Raw genomic sequence first — 22528 nt, 5'->3', positions numbered from 1 at the left:
ATGCACTTCTTTTTATGCACTACATTTATCATTTATTACTCGTAGAAATTAGATGCTTGTATCTGATATACAAAATCAATTAAGACCCACCTTTATCTTCATATGTTCGTAATTGACAACTTCTCCGTTGTGGTACCTAAAATAAATATGAAAGAAACTTATTATTCAAGTTTTATCAACTATATGATTTAGTGTATTTCACATTTACAAAACTTCGATTACGCTGAAGGCGGAACCTGGGTGCTGAGTCAGGAGCAGGGAATCGCTAGTGCGAATCGGCTGAGTCATGCGCATGTAGTAGTACGTACACGATATGAATAACACACTGTTAAAATTTATTTGACCTTTATGCAACCCACCAAAACACATGAGATGCTGTCTCTTCACGACCAACAGAGTTGGCGTTCCGGAGTATCGCCCCGTTTTTTCTGGTGGATACTGAAGCCTTCACTGAAGGTTCCAAGCCAGGAACTCCTCCATCCTGAACAGTTGTCCTATTGGACCATGAAGATGCGTAAAGCGCCTACATTTAATTTCACCAATACACCAATTAAAGAAATAGACGTTTTAGTTCATTTGAACACATTTTAATAAGCCGCGTATGGAGTTAAATATCTGCATAGCTTAAAGAAAAGAGGTAAGAGATCAATCGCGACCTTATTTCTAGGTTAAAAACGAAATGCGTAAATATCTAGCGAAACAGATACTTTAAGCTAACACACGAAAAATATAGGAAAGAAATTACCGATACTAAAGCAAATACTAAATACAATTCGAAGACAATCCATATTTGTACTAAAACTTTGAATGTCAATCTCTTTTCATGTATTGTGCACCTGGTATTGAGTATGGGTATCCGCGACTCCTATTTGTTGTCTCGAGGGTTCAGCTACCCCGGTGAGCTGACAAGTCAGGTTTACTCCACTTCCGCTGTTCACGTAAAGCTGAGGACCGCCCCAAATACGAGCTGTCCGAGCTAGCATACGTGAATGCGTAAACAAAAGGCATTTAGTAGCTATAGTTTGTACGATTTTATTTATACATCATCGCAGTTTACGACTGAGATGCTGGTAGGTCGCTTTCGAGCGTGTTCTAGTATTGTTTTTCTAGAAACATTAAGCTGTAAAAATAATTTCCCTATGTAAAAAATATACGTTAACATTAGTATTTGTTGCATACAATAACTGGTCACTATCTCTAGAAACTAATGTAAAATTATTTCATCCTCCTCATGTATTGTTGAAAATATTGGAAAGCTATAGATGTTCTTCATGGTTATCTTGCGTGCAATACTCGATATGATACTAGTCATAATGCTATAGTCCATAATATTAACGTACTTCTAAGTAAAATGCCGCTTCCTCTGCCCTATGTTGTCCATTTAATTACGCTTGGTTCATAAGCCAGCCTTGATACATATATTTACTTGGTAGCAGTCCTCTGTAAAAGCACCTGTGCTAAACAGAGTGGCACACGTCTGAGCAGATTGCACATTTAACCCGAACTTTTGTCGCTAGGCTTCATGAAAACGAGAGCGTTACCGATAATCGTATCATGGAATCTGACATTAGCTGCGTGATAATACAGGACTTAGTATAAATAGCTGTTGTGCAATAGCTTATTCTGTTGAAAAATCTTGCTTGATCGACAGATGGTAAGGTAATATGCAGACTTAAAAAACTGTGAAGAACCGATCGCATTAACGGATGTTAGAATCCGGGCTAGTAACAGCGGGCGATTGCTCTCTAGTCGGTATATCAGAAAGGTATTCCGCTACAGCACGGCATTGTAAGAAAATTGTAGAAAATTAGAATCTCGATGGAATATCTAGTACTGGGCATCAGAAAGAACGAATTAAAGTTGGCTTACAATCTAATTGACATCCGTTTCAAGTGTAACCTCCCACTCTAGCAGCCCGAAGGACTTAAACACTACGTCCACTAATCGACGGTGAAATAGGATTGAGTATTTTTAAGCTATAATAACTACAGCTGTACAAAGTGCTCAGTGCATTTTTTGTTGACCAAAAAATCGTTGTTAGATAGCAAAACGTTCAAAAGCTGTAGGTTTGGCATTTTAATTTGAGAAAATGACATAGATATATTCATTAGTATTGCGCTCGACCTAATAACCAGTGCACAGGGCTGTCCATTTACACAAGTCGCTGCCTCCTGATCTCAGAGGACCACTTTAGCCGCCTAGTTGGATTTGGCGACTCGTGGTATTCTATGGTAACGAAATTTGCTACGTTATTCCTTTTATCCTTCTGATTATTCGTATTGTTAAAGCTCTATTCGATTTGGCAGCAGTGGCAGCTGGCCCATTTCACTTAGCAGACAGAATAATGGCGGCCTGTCTGAGGGGTCGGGCAGCCCCTCACCCGTTAAACCCCACATTTCCTGCACGCATTACAAGAAAATACGCAGATTCCCTGTTTGCCGAGCAGTAGCTTTACCCACAGAGTTGCGCTTAAGCTTCATCATCACACACACACACACACACACAGATAGCGGAGACAGACACATGACGTCCCCTATTCTTTCTGTCTCGTTCTTTGGCCACAACATCCCCATCCATTGGCAACTACAAAAGAAAACGAAAACCTTGACACTTCGTTTACCGGTTTGGTCTGCCTGGCCCACCTCACAAGCATGATGCAATGGTGTCGTCCACTACTCACGCTTTCGCATACTATGTATTATAGTATGTAATGCACAAGAATATTGTCGCCCGTAATATCCTTTGTCGATGTTTTCGTTGCTCGTATCAATACATGAAGCAAAAACAAGACGATGCATTTATTTCAGTTCGATTACCTGTGGTCAGCAACCCTGGCTCCCAAGTCATCTTTGCTTATACATATATGGAGTGAGAAAGCAAGAAATATATATATATCTTTCTTGCCTTGCTCCCTTCTGTATAGTCCAAGAGTGGCTCTGTTTGCATTTATACAAGAGACTGAGTTAGGATGGAATGAGATGTACCAACCCTCAAAATGCTCCTGTAATATTGTTACTGTTCCTCAGCTCCTTGAACTCCTCTATTTGTTTGCCCGAATTCCGCTTACTTCCCTAACTATATGTGATATAAATACCGGATTCTGCGGCTTACATCGAGATGCCCTTCATTTCAACGTGCGGTCATTGTCCCACCCTAACCGTGACAGTGGTAATAACTACCGGTGCTGTCGATGCCAGCCACTTACCCATATGACTGCACTACTAAGGAAGGTGCAGCGATATTTTCAGGCGAAGACACACACGAGAGCTACCCCGTATTATGTATTTATCTATATGGCCATATGGCTAGAGCTACTAAATGTAATTAGCGACCAGCGAGCACTGCAGCAACATCGCCTTATAAAATTGTGTGCGCGTAAACACAGTACAAATCAGTGTCGATGATGACAAGCGATGAGAAAATTAGGGTATAAGCGAGCAAGAACCTCCAGTAGATGTAAAAGAACGAGACGTCGTCAAAGAAAATTTGCCGTTGCGTTGCGGCGTAAATAGTAAAAATAAAACATTCATCGGAAATGTTAGCGTGAATGCATTCATAGCTATTTATATGGACAAAGGTACCGGTTAACTTCTAAAGATTTAGTCTTTCGTTAAGGAAATAGTCAACGTACGCAGTATACTGTCATCTAAACACTCAGTACCTTTTCCGAGGAACTAAGTTTAGAAAATAGTTACCCGGTAGTTTTCCCTGAGGCTGGCCACTGCTCAATCAAGTTGCAAAGCCACCATAGCAAGATTCATCTTAACATTGATGGAAATATTTGTTGAAACTGCTGAAAAAATATTAGAAAACCCGCATCTCCTTTGTTGGAAATACAGCTGATATACCTTATATACCCTTTAGATCTTATCGTCAGAGCGTTCTAGCATTCCTTCGTGTCTATACAATCGTCATCTGCGGCGAAAGTGTCACCAGCTGCTGTGCAAAAAAGCTGATTCTTTCGCTTTTCCTGAAGTACGAATTCTATTAAAGAATAAATATTTACCGATGACGCGCAATGTGACATGCCTGCTAATTTTTGGCACCGAGCCCAGCTGACATTCGTAGACGCCGGAGTCGCCTGGACTCGGATAAGCAAGTTGTAGGGCCCACGAAGATAGGGGCAATCCAGTGGCTGATGCCATAACCTGTTAACGTAAAGACATGAACGGAACTGGTGCTGACGCCAAATGCAGAGCCGTATATTATCAGAAATAAATTCAATGTATAATATATTTTTATGAATGGAAAATGTGAGCGCTTAATTAAGTGTTTTTTTTCTAACAAAAGTAAGCAGTTGTTTATGTATTGTTGAGTCGGAATATTATGCTATATATGATAACAAATTGAATATGGAAATTTTAATAAAGCTCAAATAAGTACATGTTGCAACATATTATCTATGTATTGCAGCAGTTTGAGGACCTACCTGAAACCGTCGGTCCTGAATATACCGATCACGACCCACACTAAGCACGCTTAGGTCCGCTCGTCGGATCCAAGATACCTGCAGAAATTTCCATTAGGAAACTGAATTATACGGTAATAAGGGATAAGACAGAAGGACAGTTCTTGCTCGCGGATGTTGTTTATCATCAAACGTAGACACCTTTAATAAATAAAGGTCACGCTTATCTGTAGCCTACACAATTGTGAAAGCCTGCAACTATGCGCTATGGAACGCTACATCCGACACCTCAAGAGATGTTCCTACCTAAGATCTTGTCCACCTAAATAATTTGTTTATCCCTAACTCACTAACACTAATTGCAATCAGGCTTGACAGAGCAATAATATAAAACTGATTATAAATTCAGTAGGAGCTCAGTACATTAATCGTCTCTCCGGATACATACGGTTCTGTCGCCGAGATTTCGGACGGTGCAAGGTAGAAACGCAGTACGGCCGATTACTGCTGTAACAATTGACGCAGTAGAATTGTCAAATGACGGCCCAGGGGCAGTAGATTCTTCGTTCGGAGTCTCGGTGTGAAAGCTCCATACTCCTCCAGACACTCGAGAATTAGAAGAATTTCTCTGCACGTCACCTACCGACAACAAATACAGCAGGGAAAAGCAGATTGCTTACTGCACAGACTCGGTCATTCATTTATATCTCTATCATAGCTAAACTCTAGGATTGATTATGAGAACAGGGTTGGGGGGGGGGGGGGGACAGAGTAAACGGGAGACAGCAAATTTAAGAGGCAGTCAGTAGAACAAGGTTAAGTTAATTCCTCTACGTTTCGGGTTTTTACGTCCGGCATCACCGTTTAGCATTCCATCAGACGACTGGCTTCCAGCACAACACGAAGTTCTGGTAGGATCCGAACCTAAATCACAATGTATCCCTAAGATTATCAGGCAAATGCGCTGCCCACTAAGCAATCACAAGAACGTCAACCAGATGCAGACAACTTGCTCGTTACTCGGCCAGTAGCAGATTTTGAATTTCGCTGGCTTGTACTTACCGCAGTCTTCACTAACTGTGTCGGTAAAAAAAGAGGCAAATCAACGGCAGTATTCGCTTCATTTAACACCTTAAATATGTATGTTGTAGTTACATAGCCGTTAGGAATTACATCGAAAGCTTGCAGTTTAAGCCAGTAAGAGACATCCTGTTTTCTTGTTTTACGTTTGGCACTCAAGCCGTTAAACATTACTGCAGACGGCTAACTTCCAGCACAAAACGGAGCATATGTATGCTCAGTTTCAAATTGAGGCCACTACTTGTTTCTAAGTTTAGCATGCAAACACATTACCATCTACACTATCATGAAAACCGGTAACGCGTGTATAATAGGTTTTTTCTTGTCGATCGAGTGCAGGCTTAAATAGGCTTAGAATGTCTGGTAATAAGGGCATTAGGAGGACATTTTTTTCTGGCTTATAAAATGTAAGTAGTGACATGACAAAAATAAATAAACAACGTTGCCTGCTTTTTTGACGAGTCCGATTTGAGCATTTTAGTTGAAAAGATATTCCTAAAGCGAGTGCATTACAACACGTTCAAACAAAGAAGAATTTTCCGAGATGCTTTTATGGTCTTCGTGAACCCCATAGCGATTACGCCTGAGCAGCCTTGGTTATCATCATGTTGTGCCCCGTTGGAGTTTTCAAATCTGGTCCGTAAGTCTTGTGAACGATCGGGGACACTAGACCCAATATAAAGGCAGCTGCAGTCAGTATTTGCCTGATTGGAATCAACCGTGAACTTATCTCTCGTGGTGACCAGCACAACTCGGCCCACCATCTTCCCTCCAAAAAGGATGTTTTACTCGTAGCCTACTATGAAAATGAAACATTATAGCAGGCTTTCAGATGAAAATTTCTGCAAGCACACGTTTTCAGATCATATATATGACAAACAATATAAGACAGGGATGAACGGACACCGATGTGAAGGTAATACCTTGTTTATTGTACGTGCACTTAAATGCAGTTTTCTTTTTTATCAAAGTTTAGCTTAAAATTATATCAACCTATATTAGATACCGTTCTGATTTTCTTAGATTAACCTTTGAATAAATAGCATCTTACTAAACTTGTTTTCTCTTAGCATGAGACTTCGTAAAATTTTGTTGTACAGCCCAATACTGCGCGCTTTGCTCCTGCTTTGATATAATTAGACGGAACCTTCGTCATTCTTATCTTTTTTTGTTCTTATTACTTGTAGCACATTGTTCCATTAAAAAGCTTCAAATATTCATAATTTTCATGTTCTTCCATTTTAGAGAACAACTAATATATGAATCAATAATTTTATTCTTTCGCCCGCATCTACTGCACATTATTGTGGGTTGACCGCGCGAAATTTGAAATCTGCTGCTGGTCGAATAGCGAGTGAGCAAGCTACTGGCGCGATTGCGGCAACTGATGTATTTTACCAGCAATCGTGTTTGCGTAACGGGTAGCGTAGCTGTTTACTAAAGTTAGTGACATGTGGTGGCCTAGGTTCGAATCTGAGCGTAGACACATTTTGTTTCGTGCTAGCCGTCTGAAGTAATGCCTTAACAGCACAAGTACTAAACGTAAAACATAAAAAAACATGTGTCTTTAACGTAACGTTGACAACTTGTAGGAACATAATCATCGTTTATTTATACAGAAGACCTGCCATTCTACGCGAATGAGTTTTCATATTTTAGAAAAAAAAAAAACGTATACCTTCGTTGGGAAATGCTGTACTGATTTTGTTTTCAAGGTTTTGTGAATAGCTCCGGACATGATGCTTAGGCAATTTTCGTTTTGCTTTGTTCTGACGGTTTAAATTGAGCTGATCGCTTTCAGTTAGGCCTGGTTGTGAGAGTCGGTTCTCGACAGACTTTCTTAACAACCCGTACGCGTCTGCTCCGTTGTTGAAATGTTGAAGACCGTATGTTGAAGTGAAATATCTATTGGCGATTGCACAATCAACTGAAATTTTGTGAGATTTAGAAATAGCCAAGATACATGTATTAAAAGACATTCATTACCTTACGTATTAGGTATTTACTTTGCTATCAGAGGGCACAACCTCTATACCCTATACTTGCCTGGGTAATCCTCGCCCGTTATTCGGCGCGGTTCTTACCCTACTTCATTACGAGTCGTCTAAGGGGCCTCATAGGGACTCTTTTTGCGACTCTCCACGCGATAAGAAACATGAAGGCTAACAAATAAGAACCGGCAAAGAGATAGCCAAACAATGCAAAAGCTGGTTGCAGTCTCACCTTTACTGAGTCCATAACATTATCTCTAAAACGATAAATCGTAGGAATTGCGAGGGCATTGTATGTCTATCAGTTTACCTCTAAATCAATATAATTCGCCAAAACGAGCTTGCTATTGGCTCGATGAGCAAAAAAGAAATTCAATCCATGCGCCCATAGTAAAAGTTTCTCATATAAAAATATAACGATTTGTAAGCATGAAAGCTTTAATAAGCATGAAAGTCTTTAATAGTTCTGGATACAGCCGACAGTTCAAATAGGATCAGAAATCAGTAACCCCCTGCCTATCCCCCTAAAAAAAGGAAAGCTGTATATACGGGGCTGCCACTCGGTAACAGTTGTTAGCGATAATTGCTGTTCAGCCGCTTCGTACCTTCACTGGCATCATAAGTGTGATCAGTGAATAGTGTGCCGTTGTCCGCTATACTGTTTAAATCGCTCATTTAAAAGGAAAATAAAATTTCGATACTACGAACAAGCAGGCGAAAGCAGTCACGTTTCTTCGACGTTGTAACTGTGCGAATACGTAAAAAGCAGTGAAAAAGCAGCAACAAGCCATCATAGCAGTAAATTGGGGTGGCCACTAGTTATAGTAGAAGGATACGACGTGGCAGTGCATACATACGTTAAACTTGTTCACGTATAAATAAAACGATCGACTCAACGAAACACGATCAACGAAGCAAAATAAACGATGCATAACAAGCATGTTGTGTAGGTGTTGTCCTTCCAGTAGTGGTAAGGCTAATGGATGGATGGATGGATGGAATATCTATTTTTTTGAGCTTCCTCGACTTAGGGGATTTAGGTTACGGAGAAGAGAACACCCATTAGTGATTGTGCAAACGTAAACCGCCAGCTGCTACTGCAACTACTATTACCAAAATTGTTATTGCACAGGTCCTCTTAATGACGCAAACATTACTTGTTATTTTTGGAGCCTTAGGCTTGCGCCGCCGGTCCGGGAACGAGTGTTAGCATTGTCGTCGTCAATGTAATTTGGACAAAACGACGTACGGACAGAAACGAGGTAAGTCTTGCTTGAGGGGTTAGGAGGCAAACGTTGGAATTTTTAGAGCTTTCATGTTTTCAGGGCTAGTGGTAAGGGAAACTGTGATATTCAGGATGTGTACGGGACCGCGGAGAACATGTGAACAGGCTTTTTTGAACTAAAGAGAAGCGTTCGAGGCTACGAGGGGTAGCTAGATAATTCCAGAAATAGTATAGCGCCACAAGTATTCTAAGACCATAGAATGTGTAGCCTTGATAAATATTAACCCATGATCGCGAATATAGGTGTTTAGTTGCGGTTTAAAAATATCTGAGAAATCATTTGTCTGTTTGAGACACCGTTCGATATCCTTTTAACGTTAGAGTATCTATGACTGTCGTAACATTGAACTTTCAAAATCTCAAGCGGACACAATCATTATAAAGAAACGCCAGACCTAGTTTACTAACAGCTGGGTCGCCTTTGGGCTTATCTGTTTTTCGGCAAAGGTTGTGCTCTCCGGTTCCGAACCCTTTCAAGATCTGTGAGATATAGCTCAGATAGAACATGGAAGGATAATGGTGTGATTAGATTAGAAGCATATGAATAATTAAGACCATTGCATTAAAAAAAAACAAGCTGATGGGTAATTAAAAAATAAATTGTGAACTTATTGTATCTTCACTGCTTATCTTCGCTCGTTGCAAAAATTGAGAGTTATTATCCGATGCAAAAATATAGATTTAAGTATAGACCGAAGACAGACAGGCTTTTTGAGGCCGCACACGATCCTTTGGCTCTCGATAACAAGATATATCCATTAGGACACCATACCAAATTTCTCGACACCCGTTCAGGTTTAAAATATTTTTCTTAAACCTTGAATTTATTATAATAGAGTCAGTGTTGCCGATCAAATGAGAAGCGATAACTGTCCAGGTAACCAATTGTTAATTAATAAAGTACAGCTGCGGCTTTTGATTTTTAGCGTCGCGATGCTTGTTTACCTAATGGGAGTGTAGCCTTTTTGCCCAAGGTCCTTTGTTGTTCGCTGTTATATCGCCCGCTGTGTTTTCACATGTAGGCAAAATTATCATTTGACGACGACTGCAATAACTGGGTGCGTGTTTCATTTCCAATCGAGATAGTCAAAGCTTGGCCTACCTTCGAGTTTCATGGTGTTTTTCGATTGTTTACTTGAATGGGGCGTTTGATCGACATCGATCGAAGTAGAGGAAGCTGAGGTGATTTCACGAAAAAGTGAGAGAGTGTAAATGAATATGACCGATCATAACAAGGCCATTGCCATGCTACCATACACACGGCGTTTAAGCGAACACCTTCAGTACTCTTTGCTTATTGTAAGTAGACAATCAGTGGGAAAAGGCAGTGGTTCATGAAAGTCTCTAGTATACCTAAAACATACTGAAAGCAGTCGGATCAGTTTCGTTAAACGCTGAATGAATAAAACGCTAACGTGTAAATCGATGAAACAAATATAATGGGCATCTTCTTTTCGAACCTAGTAAAGTCTCAATTTTTGAGTATTGTGACATTATCCTCGACCTAAGTGCTGTTCCAGAAAAAAACATTTGCAAATACTTTAATGAAGTATTTTATTACTAACATATTAAATTATATTACATTGTAAATACTTCTTATACCTTCATTTTACTATTGCCACAGTCAGCTGCATCTTTGATTCGTATTGTCTTGATATTACTGAAGTATGTTTGATTCTTATGTTTTTTAGATTTTTGTCTAAAGGTTTAAATTTTATCCGTTTGCTGCTTACTATTTTCTTTTAGCTATTCTTTTCAAAATATCCTCAAGCCCTGCTTATTGGTCTAATACTGCCATCTATAGCAAAACCACTATCGGGTTTGCTGTGAGACACAACGACTAGTATATATAGAGTCGTTTCCTAGCAACGTATCAGTCGTCTCAATACTTGACTAGTCCGAAGCAGGATATAGTTTTTGTCGCAAACTGGATAGGCACAGAGCCTACAACAAACTACCGCTGTGAACTGTGTGAAAACCGTAACGGTAAAAGCATGAGCGAGTTGTGAGACACCATGTTCACCAGCTCGCTATACTGGAAAACGTTCCCGTGTGGCCTCCCCAGTGTACTATCAGTGACCGGCGTGCATCAAGAGAACGTCATTTTGTTTCTTCTTCCGATTTATCTTTTGTCAGCCGCTAACGCGGCAGTTTTTGCTTTCGCATATGACGCTGCCAGCACCACTGCTACAATAAGCAGCTCTAGTAAGCGGAAGTTGACAACAAAACTTGACAACACATTTCACACTTGCCAATATGTTCTACTAGCAGCAAACGTCGTAGTACGAGTTACTTGGTTCCTTCGGAGTTATTGTTGGTGTCGTCTTGCCGTAGCTGCCGTCGCCAGGCTGTAAGACAGTGCTAAGATATAGCCGAAAAGGATATGTCAGCGTGACAAGCCGGGTGAATGGCCGATAATGCTGCTGCTGGCACTGCAGCAGTAAATGTCTCCGGAGTTGACTGCTGAGGTTATCCGAGTGCAAACTTGAACTGCATTGGCTTCAAGCTTTCAGGAAGCTCCACAGAATCAGAGAACAAGTGATACGAGTACAAGATGATGGTCGCCAGTTCCTCCCAATCAAACTTGCCCTGACCCCCTCATCGGAGAACAATCCCCTTGCATTCGTGTGCACCAGACATTCGTCTGAACGCCTATCATTGCCACTACCAGCTTCCTGTCTTCCTACTGCGTGCTGTCAGTGCCCGACTTCTTCGCACAATGCATTACTAGGGACACTTCAACAGGGATTGGTAGTTCTCCCACAAAAGTACATGGAGCCTCTGTACTTAGGGGATAACAGGTTTACTATTGCAACATACGCTTACCAATGCCTCCTCATGCGTGATGCTGATAATACCGCTGTAGCTGAGAATTGGGATATCGTCAAGCAGTTGGCGTCCACTGGGGGCATACCATTGTTTTTTTTCTGTGGACATAATGGTGACAACGACCATATGGGCTTCCATTTCTTACCACTTCAGCTAACGTGTGCGGTCTGTAGTGATGCGGGAGAGCAGTATATTCGAAAGAGGTCATGTTAAGGCTGGTTGTTACCGCTGTATAAGCAGAATAACCGCCATTGTGAACAGCTGAACGTAGTGGTGGGAAGTAACCAGCCTGTGAAAGGCCGTTAGAAGGTAGTTCAGGCAGAACGATGATGCAGATTTGGGTGGGGTGGTCTAGTCTGTTTTCGACTTGGACTTGCCTTTGAGATGTGTCTGTATGTGATGTGATGCACACGGGGCGGACTGGCAAAAGAAACGAGGGCATGAGAAGCATTACACACCATTACTGCAGCGTCTTCTCTTTTCAACGCTTATGGTGGACCAACAAAAAGAGCCGATCTTCTTTTGGGTTGCCGTCTCTCTTTCTCCTTTATTTTGTCCTCATCTCTCGTTTGCAGTCTCTCTTAAACTCGCCGTTCCCGAACCCTAAATGTAAGTCCAAGATCGCTAAGCCAGAGACCGCACTACATTTCTACTCTTCTTGAATACACAGCGCGCGATACAATGCAAGTCCACTGCGAACGTTGTAGGGCTCCTGCCCAGGACTGGTGACTCCACGTTAACAGCATGTCCCTTTACCCTTAATCGTCGTCTGCCATCGGTACCACCATCCTCCCCAAATATTTTACGCGGTGTCAAAGAGAGCAACCTCGTTTTTGGCAGCTACCTAAGTGACAGCAAAATGAAAACGCTACGGTGTCAGTGCAACATCGTCCTCTGATTGTCCCCCTGTACCGATATAAGATAGATATTCCGTTGATCAGATGGTAAGGCAGGAAGTGTCTTCGAGGAACGCTGCGCCTTCAAGAGGATACAACTGTGCCAGCCTCATTCGGCCAAGCAACCATCGAGTCGAGTGTGAATGGAAATAAAGGGTTTAAAGTTTTTTGAGGCTGCCGTTTCTTTGGTTTCAAAGAAGACATTTAGAACTAAGTAGAGCGGGGTTTCACTGTAGAATGGATAGTATCCGAAGAGAAGAAGACTGTTCTGTGGCACTGGTCCTTATAATAGGGGAAAAGACAATGGGGTCAAAAGGACCCCGTTTTCAGTATGGCGGGTAGGTAACCGCGTAGGTAAATGGTCTCTCACTCAGGAGTTATCACAGCCACAATTTGTAGGCAAACAGTTCCGGTCAATGTGGGCCACTAGAATTCCAAGTTGTATAAAATGTCCCAGCCATTTTTGTGGTCTCACCCACAGGGAATTAAATCTGTTACTCTTTTTTTGTTTGCAGTTAGACAGTATGGTCAGCCTTAAGGTGACCCGCTTTTTTCTTAAAACCGGAAAATTTAGAACCAAAGTTTTATATATATATATATATATATATATATATATATATATATATGTAATTAGAATAATAGAAAATTTAGAAGCCAAAAAAAATAGTAATTTGCGTTGTTAGTGTAATGCCCTGCTTAAAAATGGGTAAAATGAACACCCATTTCTAAGCAGGTCGTTTGAATGATAATAATAATAGTTAAAAGCAAATTTCATTTATAGACAATACAATTTGATCTTCATGCATATGTGGGTCGAATACAAAGGTATAGCACCCGCACGGCTATCTGTGCTGGGGATTGAATATACCTATATAGATATATATATCCAAGCCAGGAAATTGCGAAACTTATATTTGTCCGTTTTAAAAAAGCTGAGAGATACGGTAAGCACTAACGGTCAACTGAACATGTACTAGAAAAAAAAAACTAAAATTGAAATAAGTCTACACAGGTGCAGGCCATCCTTCAACAAGTATCTTTACTTTTGGATTCATTGAAACAATTATAAAAGGAGCCGCAAATTACGAGTTTGCGTAACAAATTCGCTGTTTTTAGCTACACATCTACGTGGAAGCACTCTTTACATTGAGTGCTTAGATTAAATGTCAGAATGTACCATCAACTTTCTTTATGTTGTCTGGACTTCTATCGTACATTGTAACTTAACATTGTAATACTAACTTCAGAGAAAAGATATTCCCAAAAAAATATTTGTCTCAAATTTTACGTCTGGAACTTTCGTTCAACGTCACACCACGCAGAAGGCACTCTAGCGACGAGAATTGTGCTTGCTCCGGGTATTTAGCGTTCGCATCGGTCCGTAAGGTCCGTGAGCAGACACGCCAGCATTGAACCATCACGGGGACCTCCTGTTTCGTAGTAACGTTCGCGTAGGGTTCATCATTGTCGACGTCATTTTGCTAGTAGGAGGACACAGCATCAACAGAAGAGATGTGGTGTGTTTAAAGAGACGAAATTCTCTTTTACGTTTTATCAGATTTGATCCTACGAACCGAGCTGTCTCTCGGTTTTCGAAACAACCGCGTTACCCTACCTACTAAACAAATCGAACAGCATCTCGGTAAATATGACGACCTGTCTCAAAGCACTACCCCTCGTTTCCATTTTTATGCACGCACAGAGCTTGCATCGCCTGCTCAACTCACACGTAAACAGATGGTGTGTTTCTTCCGAAATCTCCGTTGCAGTCGACAAGACTCCACGGCTGAATGCAAATGGAATGAACTTAGTACTGTCAACCAACTTGAGATTTGTTGGTCCTGGGAAGAGACGCCCCCCTGCTTTGCAAGAGTGAAAAAGATAGCAGTTTTGAAAAGCCATCAACTGCACTCACTCACTGTGCCGCTATCGCCACTACGGCCGATACCATCAGCGTCACATGATACCATCTTGGCATTAGCATCGCCAAAAAGTTGAATCTGACTAGGAACACGTCAACATATTTGTAATAACGGACAGAGCGTTGGGATCGTATCTCTGTCGGCCATTTTCGAAAAGAGACGGTTGCAGGGAGAAAATGCATTGACATGTCTCCTGTGGAGCCGTCATGTCAGATCAACGGGGGCGCTGAAAACGGGTTGAAATTGGTGTTTGGCGTCGGTGTCGACATCGCTTTTACACGTGAGTTCTCCGGAAGAAAATTTAAGAGGTGTCGAATGTTAATACTAGGACTGCATTGGACGGCTGAACGATATTAGTCTTCTGCTGCGAGGTATCGTACTTAGTGTAATTAACTGAAATATAAAAACTAGATGAAGACAGCAGCGTCAACTGGACGTAGTAAACAAAATATGAGCGATTTTGAATGAAAGAACATATTAGCTGTACTTGTGCGCATATATCTGAAAAGTTGATTTCCCTGTTTTCTACTTTTGAATATTGCACTACTTTATTAAAAATTAACCCCATAAAATAAGGTAAGTCAAAAAATGTATTGCCTCCGATTCGTTAAGTCGTACGACGTCAAAGAAGTGCCGTCCATTACTCAGCAATGAAAACGTTTTTTCTCGTAGCGTGTCACCAAGACGTATTGTGCTACCTTCGTTAAGTTGTAACGTCAAGGTCCGATACTTTCTTGTGTATGGCCCTTCTATACAAAACAGCAATATTTATTATTTCTACCATTCCTTCTGTGTGCACGTCTACCTGGTTTCATCAAAGTCCGCCTTGTGCATCATATAAAACCGACCTCTGCTTATAATCCGCCGTAGTGTATTGGAAATATTCAGAAAACCCTTAAACAGAGGGGAATATCGGTATGCATGAGCTGAAAAATAAAGCTTCCGTTCTAGTTTCCCTAAAGATCGACCAGGTACATTCTCATGAACTGATACTCCAAACTCCGAGTTGAAGTTGTGCTCGACGAGCAGATTGAAACTGAAAACGAACGTCGCATCACTGTCGCCCGTTGCCCCCTCATCTCTCTCCCTCTGTAACGTACTCTCGAGGAGGATCAACCGGCGGTCTTGGCTGTCTCCAAAAAGTGCTCTGTTTCATGGAAACTCTCCTTTGAAATCGCAGAGCCTTCTCCAGACGTACCCAGTACACTATACAAAACCGACAGGCTGTGAGAGGTGTACGCAGAGTTCATAGGAATACATTCCTCGTGCGACGGCGACGTCCTGTGCGTACAAGGGCCGCCACAGCGGCAGCAGCGGCAGAGGAACAGACCGATTCGGGAAAGTACAGCTTTACGGATCGAATTGCCAGATCACGTCCCGCAAACGTACTCCATTCTACTAAGCGCGCTTTGTGAACAGGAGCCACAGCCCTGTCGCATCGAAAGGGATCAGAATATGTTCCCTGTGTAACGCTTTCTTTGTGGCGGCGAAGGCCGGCCATGTGGCGTTTCACGTTGGAAAGAAACAAACGCAACTGGCTATAACGCAGGAATAAGGAATAGCGGATCCGGATCAGGCACGTCTCAGAGAGGACGACGAGTAGGTGAGCGATTGAGACGCGCGCTCCAGGACTCACCCAGGACAGGCAGAAAAGCCTACAACTACTAGCTAACTTCCCATACCTCAATCCAGGATATAACCCCATATGTATGTGTACTCTGTAGCAGGGGCAGCCAATCGCGTAGGGACATAGGTTGAGAGAAAGGGGGGTTTGTGAGCTACTAGGAGAACTGCGTCGAAGTGCCAACATATGCTCGTCTGTTGTATTTCTTTATTCTATAGCACGCGGAATCACTTTTAATTAGGAAGTGGAAAATTGAAACGAAGGGAATTCAAATATTGTGATTGAGTAGAACTGCAACCATTTTTAATGGAAAGGTAAGTGGTTTTGCTTTAAGTTTCAAATCTTGGCAAAATAAGTATTTACCACTATAATTATTCGACCGGGATATCTGGCCTTGCAATCATCACATTTCGCTGATTTAAATATTTAACACTATGGAGCCCCATAATTTCTTAACGCGTTGGGAGACATTCTAGGCATTTATGGTTCGTCAGCGTGCGGATTTCCTCCAAGAAGACAAATTCCGTCGACACCATTCCCCATACCTATCACATACAGATCAAACATTTATGTATTTACTAATTAAATACGCATCTCCTATTTTGTAATAGGTTTATTTGTAAGTATCGCAGAAGTTAAAAGAACTTCCTCAACACTTGAACTTTTTTATGCTGTTTCCATCTCCTGTTAATACCAAAATGGCTCAGGAACCATGCTATAAGGCGCTTCTATAGCCAGATACTAACTACACTATATCCCGGAAGTGTGATAAATAAGCTTTTATCGTCGCAATTTTCCTGTTAAAGTGCTCAAAGTTCTCAATGGCACCTAACACACGTAATTTGGCCACTGCCACGTTAAGTCTTATTACCAGGAATTGCCTGATACGAGTTCCTGTTAACGTATGCGTTCAGGACAACTAACAGACGTTCCCACTAGAGCTCTTGAAGGTAAATGCGAATAATTCAATTCCATGAGAATCAGATGGCCGATCATAATTTAATCCTTAAGTGTTATTAATTATGCAGGCCTGGATCTAGCATTGCGCAGAGGGAATTAATTACTGCATCATATTCCCTTTATGTATTATATATCGAATTTCCCAGCTCATCGTCTATACCCGAGCCGCTTCCGTTTTCGTTATCCACACAGGCTGTGTAATGTATGTCGCTTCTAAAAAATGGGCCTTCCGTTTGAATCAACCCAAATGAAAATTGTTCAGAAACGATCAATCACTGTAGAAGATTATGACATGAGATTACTCCCCTTTGGACTCTACCAGTTAACTAGACTTTACGTCCAAGCTATTTAAAATCACTGTGATAATTTTGCCTAAGATTATCCATTATTATTTTAGTTAGTTTTACTGCACATCCAGTCTTGTATATGCGGCGTTATAGACGCATTCTAGTTATTACTCTGGTCAAACTCACCTTACTACATAAGCTCAGAAAGTAACATAAAAAATTAAACTTATAATTGATTACGATAACATAAATAAATACACGACAGTTACCTTTATACAGGAAAAGTAGGTGGACAATGATGGGAGAGGAGTGTTAAAAAATCCTGAAGTAGAAATTACTAGGGCGTTGCGGGTTAGACCCACGGTAGTAAATGACTAAGTTTTTGATTTGCACAGCCAGATGTAGCTCCGTTTTTTGGCACTTGTTTCGCCAACTGTGTGATGAAAGGAAAAATATAACGCGCATATTTAATATATTAAAGAATGCCATTGGACGCCATTTTTGTATGGTGGACATAATCGTAAATGAGGAAACATTCGCCCAACATCCTGCTAATCAAAGGCAAATGAGACCGCGCATAGCTATGTCCTTAGACCGCCCCCTTATAGCTTCCTCTAATATATACTTTTTCCTCCCACACAACTAGGGTTCATATGTAACCACTAAGGCCGATTCTAAAGCCGATAGGTACAATATTTTAACTTTACGAAATACAAAAGTACGCGCGTACAGATGCTTTGATACGTAAACAATACGATTTCATGGCGTGTCTGTTAAGTTGATTTGCGCTCATGGAAATCATGTTTCGTAGCCTTCTGTTGTTTCTTCCCGTATAACACATATGGGACACATATTTATGTTATGAGTGTTGAGAGACGATTAATGTTGTAACAGTTAAACATGTCGATTGAAATCGGTACACATAAAAACAGTCAACTGTGTCAACGAAATTAAAGCATGTACGATGTTGCCAACAATTACACCTAACTTTGGCCTAATTACAGATCATGGATATCGATTATTCTACGATATATGATAATTTTAGTAAAGCCTTAATTGTGAAGTAATAACAGCGGCATGCATTTTTTTGGCGTATGGACAACTACTAGACGAGTTCCTCTATGAAAACCCCAAACTGGCCCCCTTCCGTCTATTCCTGTAGTCTAATGGATTTGGTTGTAGCAACACACGGGAGCTATTCTCAGAGTTGACTCAAACAAAGCTAAAGTATATTTTACGACTTTATAATATTGCTTAGTTGTTTAGTGTCTAGCCTAAGAGTAACGGAGGGCACGTGTCAAGCGCAAAAGCGATCCGAGAATCCCCATAAAGACGCCGTATATTCTTTACTCAGATATGTGAATACAGGCCACTCGAGTCCTGACCAATTCCCGTCATGCCATGTTTATAAAGAGCTAGCCTTAAGTGCTCACCTTTACTAGCGGCCTATACCCGTAAATCTAGGGCTCGATAGGCCAGGCTCATATACTTTCAAGCGCTGGTAAAACCAGTCGTGTCTGTATTGCATACCGACTGGTGAATATTTGATGAGAAAATCAATGTATCTACCTGCATTTGTGTACATCAGCTCTTTGAGCAAAAGATTTTGGGTAACGTCTAGATTTTTATGACTCTAATTTAGTTTGCTATAATGCCGCTCTTCTTTCCTCGCTATCTCTTTGACAGCCGTCAATGATACGAACGCCACTAGCAACCCCAACTCGTCACTAGTAGACCCAATAATGCTGGGCACTTAGTTTCCTTCAAAGCTTACTGGCAGACGAGAAATGACAACGTTAAATTAATCGCAAAGCAATAGCGTCTTTTGCCTTCCTACTGTTAGGTTTAATCTATATTTCAATCAAATATACTCATTTTACCCTACATAAACTTGCTGTAAGTTGGTTGTATGATAAACTTGATTTTTATATCGAGTCACTGGGCACAAAGATAGCGGTGGATGGGAGAAAAATCCATTTTCGACTCCCATTATGTTTCGCCTTTTGCCAAAATCACAAAGGTATCTTAAAGGTATCTAGTACATTCGCATTGTGTACCGTGTAGATTCCGAACTTAAGGCAATTGCGTAAAGATGATTCACCAAATTCAATATGGCATATTAGGTCTGAAAATACATCTCATTACGTTCGGCCATTCGAAAACGACGAAAACCGTCTCACGTCACCCAAAAAAAGAATGGCCGATAAACAACTGGAAAACTGGCCAAGAACAATGGCCAAGCAACTAACCCTAACCGTTTTCACTTGATGAGATTTACTTTAAAATAAGAAGCTCAAGTAAATGCCCCATAATCTAAATGGATAATATGAGAAACAGCCTACTTACTATTCTCTAACCTGCAAAGCACGCAACTACAATAACAACAAGTTCCAATGCTGAATAGTTACGAGTGACACGACCTAGTATCTTAATATTGATATGAAATATAAAAAAGAATGCAGTCTCGTCCCAACTCCGAATTATCCAAAGTTTTTACTTCAACGAATTATAATTTGCGTTTGACGAGAATCTTGTGCAGTGGCGAACCCTTAAAAAGGCATACGGCGGTCGGCTAGTATATGATAGAGATTACCCAACAGAAAAGGCCCAACAGACAAGACAAGGCCCTTTTCCGTTAAAATATCTGAATACAATTGGCAAAAATAAAACAAGCCGCCCTGTAAGACCTTGGCTCGCAAGTTCCTTCGCATCTACCTTGTTCTCTAGGGCTCGTCATGACGGAGCACCACCTCTTCCAATCACTCGCGAATAAAATACGCGATAGTACTTTGAGTCCCAGAAACTAGCTCGACGCGTGTTTCAACACCAGGCCTAAAAAAAACTAATGCATAAAATAGGTTAAAGGAGTGATATCGAAGATTGTAGAAAGTACGGGCGAATGCATAATATATTTATTGATGTCAAGCATTCAAGGGAAATGATGCGATTTTTGTTGGGTCGAGATTCGTCATTATTTTCCAACCAATCTCACGCGTAAAAATATAGAAACCCCCAGACAGATCCAACAAGGGTAAGTTCTTGACGGTATACCTACCAAGAAGTCGTTTTGAGGACTTGTTCACATAGAAGTAATAGAGAAAAGCGTCAAAAAAGATTTAACAAATAGACTCTTGATTTTTTCGGTTTAGCGATACACATTTATTTAAATGTACCGTCTTTGAACTGACATGTGTTATCGATGACATGTTCAGTATTTTACTTGTACTCATACAATCAGTGTATCAATCCTTCTACAGGATTAAATGTATTTTATTTCTGTCTTAGACCTATATTACGATGAATAGTACTGACGTTTTCGTCTCGGAGATTTATCTTGCATTTCGTTATCTCTACATCCTCTCTCTATGATTGTTCCGTATTTTCCAAACAAAGCTCATACATTCTGTGTAATATTTCTATCTGGACCGGTCCAACAATATACTTGGTCGCAACGCAAATTAATTTTTGTTAATAACAGTATGTTTACTTAATATAAAGTATAACAATCTACCTTCTTTGTTTTTGGTTGTGTCGCTCGTTATTACGTTAACGACTATGGCTGGAATTACAAAGCGTACGAATATATTTTAGGGCTATTGTATAGTACGCGCGTGAATTGCGCAGCGAAATCTGCATTCTCCTGCAGCAGTATTTATCCCTGTGGATCCATCCATAATCTCTCGCAAAAAACAAGTCTAGCAGACGAATTGTTCGCGTGTGTCGGCAGTACATCGAAACTACAACCGAATGAGAATGGGAACTGCTTTCATTGCTGACTGTCCTAATTGCCTAGTGTCAATTCAGTTTTCTGAGTTCGGGTTCGAAGCGAATTTCCCTGGGGAACGTTGGCTACTGGTATTGACTGGCACAGTTCTAAGACCCAGGTTGTATATTCTGATATTAAGCAAGTCTGTATGTAGTGATTTAACTAACATATCTGCCATATTGTATAGGAAAATGACTGTAGTCCGAGTTGATGCAGGCAGCTGATGCGTGTATTATGTCGTGAGATCCATTCTATGGAATTCGTTCACCGACTCCCGGGCCGATCCCATTAATCTACGGAAAACAAAATCAGGCGCCATAGAATCTAGAATTAAGCTTAAATCTATGCTTACATACATAGAATGTATGTACATATATCCAGAGCTATTCATCCTGTATGATATAGGTATACGCCTCAGGCTGTATCAGTTTGTCAGTAGTATACGGTATTTCGTACACATAAATCAAATTTGAATTTTTCTATCCTGTCCAAGGATGTGACAGATTCCATTATACTGCCGTAGCCATTGGAGCTGATTTCCTTCATCTTTCTCGCAGGTAATTTCACATCGATTTCGTCTAGCTCTACAATTACCTATTGCTATATAGCGCCGTGAGGGGAGCGTTCTGTAGCTAGCATCTCAGACCTACTTCGTCATACGATGACCCTTTATACGAAAGTGCCGAAATCCGGCTTAAAATGATATCCACCAGCTCTAAATGATGCCCACAAGTCAAATACAGCGTTATCGAGGCTTTCACATAGGCTATTGTATGTATCTTAGTACAATAGTACTTAGTCGCACGCACGTGTTTACAAAAGCACGGGCACTCCTTCTTCCCAACAGCATACCAGCTAATCCTTACTGCTGGTATTACATGAATCCTCACTACTGGAATTATGCTGCACCTCGATGTGGTTTATCATATTACAGTTACAACAAAGAACGACGATTAGGCTTATATTTCTCACTCTCTTTGGTGTCTCATCTTCTATTACCGATTGTCCCCTGATCTCTAATGAGCATTCAGTAAAAGTATCTGAAGAGACTGGAGAGGAGGCAGAATAAGATTGCCTCCAGGGGAGCCAGGCAGGCAGGTAGCTTCACCTTTGTGAATCTTTTATGCGCACCCTCGATCAAATCGGCTTATGGGCCTATCCATAGCAGTTTGTACAGTAATAGAAAACAGCAACGATGAGAAAAATACGCCTCTCACGCTCTTAAATATCGACCTTTGAAATGACGAAGTGTTAGGTACGCTGATCAGTTGTTACGCGGCAAGAAAACAACGTGATCTCTAAAACCCCTCCTCCTTTCATAGAATTCCAGAGATGACACGGCGTAATTATGTATCCACGAGCACACATCGGAAGTAACGGTCCTCTGCAGGACAAGCATAAACGAATTTATTACGTCAACAGCAATCGATGCGCATTATCTTTTCGCTGTCTTGTCAATATACACCTTTACTTCAAGCGA

General features: G+C 40.9%; 1 protein-coding gene and 1 long non-coding RNA gene across 7 annotated transcripts in view; both read right to left on the bottom strand.

The window, feature by feature from the left end:
- The window catches only part of LOC111248754 (neuronal growth regulator 1-like), a 37975-nt gene that overhangs the window by 3930 nt on the left and 11517 nt on the right, over positions 1 to 22528 (bottom strand). For 5 of the 6 annotated variants that reach the window (XM_022801631.1, XM_086987896.1, XM_022801632.2 and 2 more), the window contains exons 2-8: positions 7167 to 7415; positions 4857 to 5047; positions 4430 to 4507; positions 4007 to 4148; positions 837 to 976; positions 360 to 523; positions 91 to 136 (exon numbers count right to left, since the gene is read on the bottom strand). In XM_022801631.1, coding sequence (XP_022657366.1) covers positions 91 to 136; positions 360 to 523; positions 837 to 976; positions 4007 to 4148; positions 4430 to 4507; positions 4857 to 5047; positions 7167 to 7415 — 1010 coding nt within the window. The remainder of the gene's footprint in view (positions 1 to 90; positions 137 to 359; positions 524 to 836; positions 977 to 4006; positions 4149 to 4429; positions 4508 to 4856; positions 5048 to 7166; positions 7416 to 22528) is intronic. The other variant, XM_022801633.1, reaches the window with a different exon arrangement.
- Positions 13489 to 14533, bottom strand: LOC147755808 (uncharacterized). The gene is made up of 2 exons (XR_015326977.1): positions 14217 to 14533; positions 13489 to 13970 (listed from the first exon to the last, which is right to left on the bottom strand). It is a non-coding gene; the product is annotated as an uncharacterized LOC147755808 (long non-coding RNA).

This window comes from Varroa destructor, unplaced genomic scaffold (assembly GCF_002443255.2).
Source record: "Varroa destructor unplaced genomic scaffold, Vdes_3.0 BEIS01000004.1, whole genome shotgun sequence".
In the NCBI taxonomy this organism is placed as follows: Eukaryota; Metazoa; Arthropoda; class Arachnida; order Mesostigmata; family Varroidae; genus Varroa; species Varroa destructor.
The sequence above is the reverse complement of the archived record's forward strand: the minus strand, read 5'-3'. Positions and strand labels throughout refer to the sequence as shown.